This window comes from Callospermophilus lateralis, chromosome 5, assembly GCF_048772815.1.
Source record: "Callospermophilus lateralis isolate mCalLat2 chromosome 5, mCalLat2.hap1, whole genome shotgun sequence".
Classification (NCBI taxonomy): domain Eukaryota; kingdom Metazoa; phylum Chordata; class Mammalia; order Rodentia; family Sciuridae; genus Callospermophilus; species Callospermophilus lateralis.
Window position 1 is genome coordinate 152,151,921 of NC_135309.1, and position 9,083 is coordinate 152,161,003.

General features: G+C 39.3%; 1 protein-coding gene across 1 annotated transcript in view; it reads left to right on the top strand.

Moving 5' to 3' along the window:
- The window catches only part of Marchf11 (membrane associated ring-CH-type finger 11), a 110,982-nt gene extending 102,306 nt beyond the window's left edge, over window positions 1-8,676 (top strand). Inside the window, exon 4 of the mRNA XM_076856211.2 lies at window positions 8,354-8,676. Coding sequence (XP_076712326.1) covers window positions 8,354-8,676 — 323 coding nt within the window. The remainder of the gene's footprint in view (window positions 1-8,353) is intronic.
- The last annotated feature ends 407 nt before the right edge of the window (window positions 8,677-9,083 follow it).

Here is a 9,083-nt window from a genome sequence, read left to right on the forward strand (position 1 = left end):
AAATGATTTCAAGTCCTAAAAGCTTTAATTAACACAGAAGATAGATATCAACATTGCTTTCTTAACCAAAAAATGTTTTCACAAAATCAGAACTTGCAGAGTTATTTATTTTTATGAGTTGTGCAAGTTGTTGTCATCCCCTGTCTCCTATGACACTGTGTATGCTTTAAGAGACTGGAGAAAAATTCACCCATTTTAGCCTTTGGTGTTACCAAAAGGAAATTTTGTCCATTGATTCCTCTGACGGCTGATGATTTTGTGGGCTGAAGAGACTCTAGTGATGTTTAGCTTTGGCCAGAAATGGCTCCTGAGACCAGAGTTCCTGCAGAACTAGCTGAGTGGACCAGGCATCCAGGGTCTAGTTCAGTTCCTGGGTTCAGAAACTAACCATGGACCCTTGAGCCAGTCACACAACATCCCATCTCTGGGTCCCAGAGTCCTCATTCTCCCAAGTGAAAAAGTTGGATTACATCATACCCAATTTTTTTTTTAATTTTTATTTTAAATTCCGTGACCATATCTGCCAGCCTCTTCTTGGTCTTCAGACCCTTGTGATCTATGATGCTTCCCCTTTGTCACAAGATATTTTATCTGTCCCGGAACTGAGGGGCACAATGACACTTTCTGCAACTGAAATTAAACTAATACTAGTCTGTGCTTCCTGTTACAGGAGCCCTCTAAGAGATCTTTATTATAATCTATAAAAGTATTGGTCTTATTCCTTTATTTCTTTTATGGAAAAAAATCACAACCATAGACTATTTTTTTGCAGGCATTATTGGGCTAGAAACTTAGATGATTTAGTGATTCTCTTTTCCAGTGAATTATTTGAATCCCTTTTAAAAATTTCACCATATCATATATTTTATAACCCATGGTATAGCTTGCAGCTTTTGTGGAATATTATGTGAAAGTGCCAATGGTGTATTTATGCTCCAAGGGTTAGCAGTTGAAACTCAGGATAACTTCCAATCTAGCTACCAAGAAATAAAAAATAATAATAAAATAATTGATTAATGGATTGGCCCTTAGAAAACAAGCAGTGAAATAAATGGACAGCTTCTTCTCTCTGTTTTGCCTGGAAATAGCAGAGAAGAATCCACAACTACCTCTTAGGCCAGGGCACAGTCATTTTATAAGTATTTGGGTTCCTAATTGCTTGATGCAAGCCAAAAAGACAGTGGGGGAGAGGACTACAGTTTGCTGGGGAAGAACAAACGTTTATAAAGAATTTTCAATTCTTTTGTTTATAAAGAAATTTTAACTCTTTTCTTTATGCCATTCCGTGTGTGTGTGTGTGTGTGTGTGTGTGTGTGTGTGTATTTTTCCCTTGAGGCTAAAACCCATGTTTCATGAAATGTGGGCACTGACTCCTAAACCCTTTTCAAATCTAGTTTTGAAATGCATGTCTCAGTCTGTCTTTGGTGTCATAAAATATTAGTTTAATGTTTCAAAGAACAACACTTGACACATTGTTCTGTTTCAGTGGCACTAGTGCATCTAGATTAAGTCAATCCTTGTCATCCCTTAGATTCCTGGGATGGGTACCCTCTCCTTTATCTCTCCCTCTCATTTAGCAAAGATTGAGTTCTTGGCATGTACCAGGCCCTGAAGTGGGAATTGATATCCACAGGCAAGAAGGGTGAGGCTTCCATTGTAGGGAGCACACTGCTGGTTAGGGATCTTGGGCATACAAACTGTTTCAGTACAGGTGTCAAGTAAAACAGGGACGGTGGTAGATGGTAGAAGGAGCAGATGATTGGTTTTATTTGTATCAGAGAGGAACATGTGGGAAAATCTGGATCTTGATGCATGATTAATAGCTCATCCTACAAATGTCCGAATGGAAGTTCCAGAATCTTCTCAGTTTTATGGTTTCAGCTCAGGTTTGCTAAGAAGACAGAATGGGCAGAATTTAGAGCAAGAGACAAGCTTTCTGATCCAGCTGACTTAGAGTAGAGTCATTTGCTGAAATAGAGACTGCAGGACAGAGCCAATTCAACCTGTGTCACCAGCTTGTTCATCATCAATTACTGAGCAAAAGACTACGCTCCATATGCAAGTGGGCCCTGCAGTCTCATTCTGAATCCAGCAGCATGTCATCAGTGCTGCAGATCCAGTGCAAACGTGCCCTGCCTGTCTAGCCTGGTGACTGTGGGCCTCGTGGAGCAGAGAGGCAGTTCACAGAAAGGACACCAAGTTCCTTTTGTGCACTCTCAAAAGAATCTCTGTGACCCTCAGGGCCTTCACTTATTTTGAAGGGGCTTCCCTTCACATGTGCTGCTATCTGCCTTATGTGGGATGGCTTGCACCATCAGTATTTGGATATTAGCCAGCCTCTAGCATCAGGGTGGGGTGTGTGTGTGTGTGTGTGTGTGTGTGTGTGTGTGTGTGTGTGTTGTGGGAAGCTTCCGAATAATTCCTTGTCCTTACCAGGTTTCTCACACACGATTGTACTGCCAGTGGTAAGGATGAATCTGTTTAAGCCCCTGAGCTGTTAGATTTCATGAACAGCATTCGATTCTCAACCTAGTCCTATGACTTTTACTTTGTTCTAGATCATTCTGAGAGGAATCAAGGTCTTATCATTTATATTGACCAATAGAAAAATCAACACTTCTTGAAAGTGCATTTTATATGGACTATTTCTTCACATTATTTGCTTCTATATGAACAACATTGGACATAGTATCCATTAAAATCCCCATATATTTTTAGCACATTGTACTTCCCAGAGGCATAGAAATTCATGAAAACTTTGTTTTGTGAACCTGGTGACTTTTGAGATGACATATATATTACCTGCCTATCTTCATCTAAGTTTTTTCTTGGGTGTTCTTGTATATTGATGTACAGATTCAGTACATCAGGAAAAAAAAAAATAAACATTCTGTGTATATAGAAATAACTATGATTTCTGGTTACTTCTCCAAGATTCATATTAACAAGATATTTAAACTTGTGACGTGTTGGGAAATAGTGTTAGTAGAGCTAATGTGTTTTATTACATTCTAGCAAAAATTCCAGCAGAGGGTACCATGGACCACAGACTAGTTTGTTTAAACCTTTGAAGCCACCATTCTATGACCTTCACCAAAGAACAGAAATTTAGGAGTTAAAAGTCGGACCTGCCATACTGTATTTACAAAATATGGGATAGATTGTTTTTATGCTATACAGTTGGCCCTCCCTAACTGTGGGTTCCATATTTTGGATTCAACTAACTCTGTATTAAAAATATTAAAAAAAAAAAAAAAAAAAAAAAGTAGGGCCTGTTGCTGAGATAGGCCCTGAGCTGTTCTAGCACTGGGGATCAAACAGGACCCAAGTTTCCAGTATGGTTCTGGTCACACTCACTTCCCAGGAGGACACAAGGTTTATTTACAGGCTTCGAATATGACAGAGAGATAAGAATGTTGGCAAAGGAGAAAAGGTAAAATTAAGCTGGAAATCTCGGACAATTTATAATCAAGAGCCTTTTCTGCCAGACACCTGCTGTGAGCGGGCCTTGAGTTCTTTAGCCTTCCGAAGCACTGAGCCATGCACAGGGCTTTACCTGGGTTCCTTTGTGGTTCCTCTGCCTTTTCCTGAGGGCCTGCATTTCCTGGGAAAGCTGAGGGTGGGGGTAACTCACCCAGCAGACAGACAGAGCTCTGGGCAGGCATCACAGCGCTACCCTCAGGTAAGGCGCCCTGCCCATTCTCTCCTGGGGCGGGGGGACTGTTTCATTGGCATCTTCTGCATCTAACAGTGTCCGTGACACACAAGGATATTGAATCTGGCACTAACTGTATAATTTGGTTCAAGCTGCAGCCTCCGGGACTTAATCTACTTATGTTTTAAATGAGAATGGGGGGGGGGTTATGTATAAGGTCTCTTACAGTCAGTGTAGGTGGCTTTAACAAAATCTGTAGCCTGAGTGGCTTAAGCAACCATTTCTCTTTCTTGTGGTTCTGGGAGCTGGGAAATACATGGTGTTGGCACAGTTGGTGTCCGATGAGGGCCTTTGTCTTTGCCTGCTGTCAGCTCCCGTCTTCTCCTTGTGCCTTCACGTTGCCTTGGTGTGTGCACACACAGAAAGGGAGGGAGAGAGGCCTCTTTTGTGTCTCCTCTCCTTTTTATAAGGGTATTTATCTCACCATGATGACCCCATCCTCATGACCTCACGTAACTCTGCTTACTTCCCAAAGGCCACCTCCAAATACTGTCACATTGGGGATTAAGGTTTCATCATGGGAATACCAGGGGAACACTGAGATAGTTAGTCCACATTGATCTCTTAGTTGGTCATTCTACAACGAGAAGAGACCGCCGTACACTGGAAGTTTACCATGGACTGAGGTACTCAGGGTTTATACTGAGATGAATTTGAGACTGATTTTAGCACCTTTGTGATGTAAAAATGGTTAAATCTCTTTAGGTCTCAGTTTCCTCAAATTGTTCCCTGAGAGTTATAGCATCTATTTGTAGAGTTGCTGTCTAGAGTAAATGAAAATCAAGCATGTAAAACTCTTAGGACAGTTCTTGGAACAAATTTCCCCGTGATAAAAATTTAGCTTATAATTATTGAAAAATAATTACAGCTATCCCAACCAAGGCTGAGACTGGTGACACAAGGAATGGCAATGTTTGACTAGTGGTTTGATTGTTAAGATAAGATAAAACTTATTTGACCTTAAATTTTTCAACCTTTGTTCAGATGTTGAAGTAGACAGACAAATCAGGTGTGTGTGTGTGTGTGTATGTGTGCATGTGTGTGTGTGTGTGTGTGCGCGTGTATACCTACAGGTGTGTGAGCAGGTGACCTTATGTACCTTGATCTTCACCTCATTTCTTTGGGTAATTAATTCTTACCTATTGACAGAATGTCAAAACAAACACACCATTTAAAATTTTGAATATGTTTCACTTATATCTTTTTTAAAAAAAATTTGTTATATATGACAGTGGGAATGCATTACAATTCATATTACACATATACAGCACAATTTTTCATATCTCTGATTGTACACAAAGTATATTCACACCCCACTCGTGTCTTCATAAATGTTCTTAGGGGATGATGTCCATCTCATCACACCATCTTTTTTATCCTCCTGCCCCCTCCCTTCCCCTCCCACTCCTTTGCCCTATCTAGAGTTTGTCTAATCCTCCCATGTTCCCCTTCCCAACTCCACTAGGAATCACTTATACCTTTTTTAAAATTTTATTAAAACCAGAAACTATTTAGGCCTGCTTTGTTTTTCAAGATTATTCCCTAACAAAAATGTTCCTTTGCACACCAGACAGGATATGTTTCAGTTAAACACCAATCCCTCCCCTCTTGCGATACAGAAACACTCCAGGACTCTCCAGACCCCAAATTAAATCACACTTTGTGGACATCTGTGCCATTTAGTGTAGCTAGTATCTAAAATATTTTGCCTTTACATTTTACAGAAATTGTCATCTCTTTTCCCTGCAGACTTAGTGACTCAGATGACAAAGCAAATCCAATCCTATTCTCATATGATCTGAAATGTCCAGGTGACAAATTGATTTGATTATCAGTAAGAAAGCATACTCGTATGATTTTTAAAGGCTGGATTTTCTGGGCACTCTGGGATTGAATACCCAGTGTCAAAAATAAAATAAAATAAAATAAAATAAAATAAAATAAAATAGAATAAATAAAATACAATAAATAAAATAGAATAAATAAAATAAAATAATAAAATAGAAACTAAAGGCTGGATTGTCAACATGGGAAATAGACTTGAATGAAGCCTTACCCCTAGATTCATCGTCATCATGTTCTCTCATACCTGTAGTATAAAAGGCATTTGCCACAACTCCAGAGCACAAAGAAGAAAGGGGTGAAATGCACTGTAGAGGGTGGATGGAGTTCATTATATTTCTGGGCAATCTAAGCTTGCAGAGGGCAAGGAGTGATTCTCTGTGCCCATGAGAGCAAAATGAGATCTAAACATCACTCATAACTTAATGCGATGAAGAGTTGGACATTCAAGAGGACTGTGTGTGTCCTCAGGAGAACTTCGAGTGTCTTTTCCTTGGTTAAATTCTGTTCAGAATGTTCTAGAAAGACCTGTGGGGCTTGTGTCTGCACATTGGGTGGATTTATGTATATAGAAAAGAAATACCAGGAATAAATATAGTCCCAGTAAGTGAGTTTAAACTCTAGTAAACCACCTGATTCCTGGCCTTTCAAAAGAAATCAATAAAAAAGGAAGAGGATCCTGAGAAAGAGTAGTTTCTACTGGTGAAGCCACCCCCACCCCGCTTCTCACTGCACTTAGTCACAATCAACCTGTCTCAGTCTGTAAGTGTCTCATGATTAGTGTGAATGAATATCCCTCGCTGCATAGATTCACTATTGATTTTTAATTGATAATAGTGTCTTGTAGTTATATAGTACCATCTCAGAGGAAATCTGGGGGCTTTATAGTTGATGAATTCCAATTTATCTTAACACTCTCCTGCTGAATGTAAAAATTAGGTATTTCCAATTGCTTGCAAGGGGGAAAAAGAGATCCAGCAAGGTTAAATTATGGCCATGGAGAATTTAGAAAGCTAATAATAAAATCACCAACTAAAGTCTAGTAGTCCTAACTCATGTTTCCTGAAAACCTCTGGTCAATTAGGTCAACATTGACTATTTCTTTGGAAAAAGAATTTGGTCAAAATAGTTTTCCAAAATTGTTATGATTGACAGCAGTTTACATCTGCTGTACCTGGCAGTGTTCAATAATTGGGCTGAATGGATTTTTGCTTATTAGATCATGTACAGTTTTTCGTCCTATGTTAATATGTTTGGAAGCTTTGAAGTCACATGTATCAGATTATCTTCTGGTAAAGGAGCAATGTAAAATTTGAATTCTGAGATTGGGTAGGTAAAATCCTGATATTTCAAGGTGTGGCTATCTCCATCACTTCCCTGACATTATTTTAGCTGACCAAAACTTGCTCTCTCGAACAAAAACAAAATTTAGACGCTCCTTGTATATATGGGAAGATCACTACCCTTCTTTCAATTAGCCATTCCTCTAGCCTTGGAGATATGGGACTGAGTTTTTCCTCCTTCCTCCATTACAGTTGCTACCCATTTTTCCTCCGAGTTCATTCCTTCATCCCTCTGTACTCTGCTTACTGCTACTCCAGTCTTCATGTATAATACAACAGCCTCCTTTGTTTCCCCAAATTCCTCAATCCATTTCAGATTAATTTTCCTAATTATTTGTAATTTTTGAATCCTACTGGCACAAAAATATACAGAATAATACTTGCAACATCTGTATCCAATCACTTTATTAAAAATTTGCAACATTTGGGATACAGTTGAAAGCCTTCCTTGAAGCCAGCTCTCAATCTTGTTTCTTTCTCTTCCTTCCCATTATCATGAATTTAGTGCTTGTTTTTCTCATGTGTACATTTATACATTCACCGTGTGTGTGTGTGTGTGTGTGTGTGTGTGTGTGTGTCTCTCCAGAAAAATGTAGAATCGTTTCTTTCAGAAACTTTCATTTTCTCATCATGACTTTCATTATGGTTTTGAGACTCATCCATGTTTCCGGGTACAACTCTGTACCCCTTTATGTCATTGCTGTCATTCATTGGATTCATGTTCTGTAATTGCTTGCCATTGTTTTCTTCAAATTCAGATAATCATGCAGTAATTTTTTTTTTTTGATACTGGAGATTGAACCCATGGATGCTTTACCTCTGAGCCAGGGGGCAAGGCCCCCTGCATCCCTGGGCTTTGGTTCCCTTGCTTGTGAAGCAAGGGAAATGCTAGTTTACTTCACAAGGCTGTGTGAGAACTAAATAGGATAATATACATAAAGCTCAACTAGCTGTTCAATAAACTTTTGTTGCATTGTTGAGGAAAGGACAAATAACAAAAAGGGTATACTGTGTCTACTGTGTGTCAGGCATTGTTTTAGACACTGGGGAGATGGTAGTGACCTTAGTAACTGTCTCTTTCCTAATTTGTCAGTTGGGTACAAGCCCCCTAACATATGGCGTGGCACACAATGGACACAAATGTTGAATCAATGAACAACTTTAATGATTCTTTTAAAGAAATGTTAAGTGCCCAAGGTGTGTTCTCTTGCCTCAATGGAGCAAGTAAATTATACCCATGGCTGCTTAACTCTACATGGTAGTTACTTTTCGAATATTGATTCTTTCTGTATGACTCCTTGTCAGGAGTCATAATATTGGCATAGTCAGAATACTGCATTTTGATGGGGATGAATAACACAGAATGGACTATTTCTTGAATCCCTCTTTTTAATACAAAGTAAGATTCCCAACTTTTGATCAGGACGTCTTATTTTCCCCCCTTGGATTTCAGGTCTCATTGTCCATGAAGGAGCTGCAGTTTACAGAGTGTTTAAACGCTGGAGAGCCGTGAATTTGCACTGGGATGTGTTAAATTATGACAAAGCCACAGACATTGAAGAGAGCAGCCGGGGAGAGTCTTCCACGAGTAGGACTTTATGGTTGCCACTGACGGCTCTGCGGAGCAGAAACTTGGTCCACCCAACGCAGCTCACCTCGCCAAGGTTCCAGTGTGGCTACGTGCTCTTGCATCTCTTCAACCGGATGAGGCCCCAGGAGGATTTGTCAGAAGATAACAGCTCGGGAGAGGTTGTGATGAGAGTGACTTCAGTGTGACAAACACATTTGATGATGCAGTGTGGACCACCCTGCACATTTCGGAATGTAATTGCAATGAATGGAGAAACCATAGCACTTCTAAAAAAACACACATCTATGAACTTTTTAAAATTTATGCTTTTTATATGAACATTTGAATTGCAAATACATTTTTCTGAAAAAAAAAAGAGAGTCGTCTTGTTCTTTGTTTTCTGATTTGTCACATCTTTTATAAGTTAGTACTTGAAATCATTATACATATAATTCAACTCTATTGGGTTAAAAGAACGATGAAAGTTATCCTTAAGTCAAAACTATTTTTTCTTGCTTCTTTTAAATATATTTTTACCAAATTTCCTGCTGCACGTGTAATTTTTCTGACATAGCACGAATGGGGAAGCGGTTTAGAGTGCTGTGGGAAGACT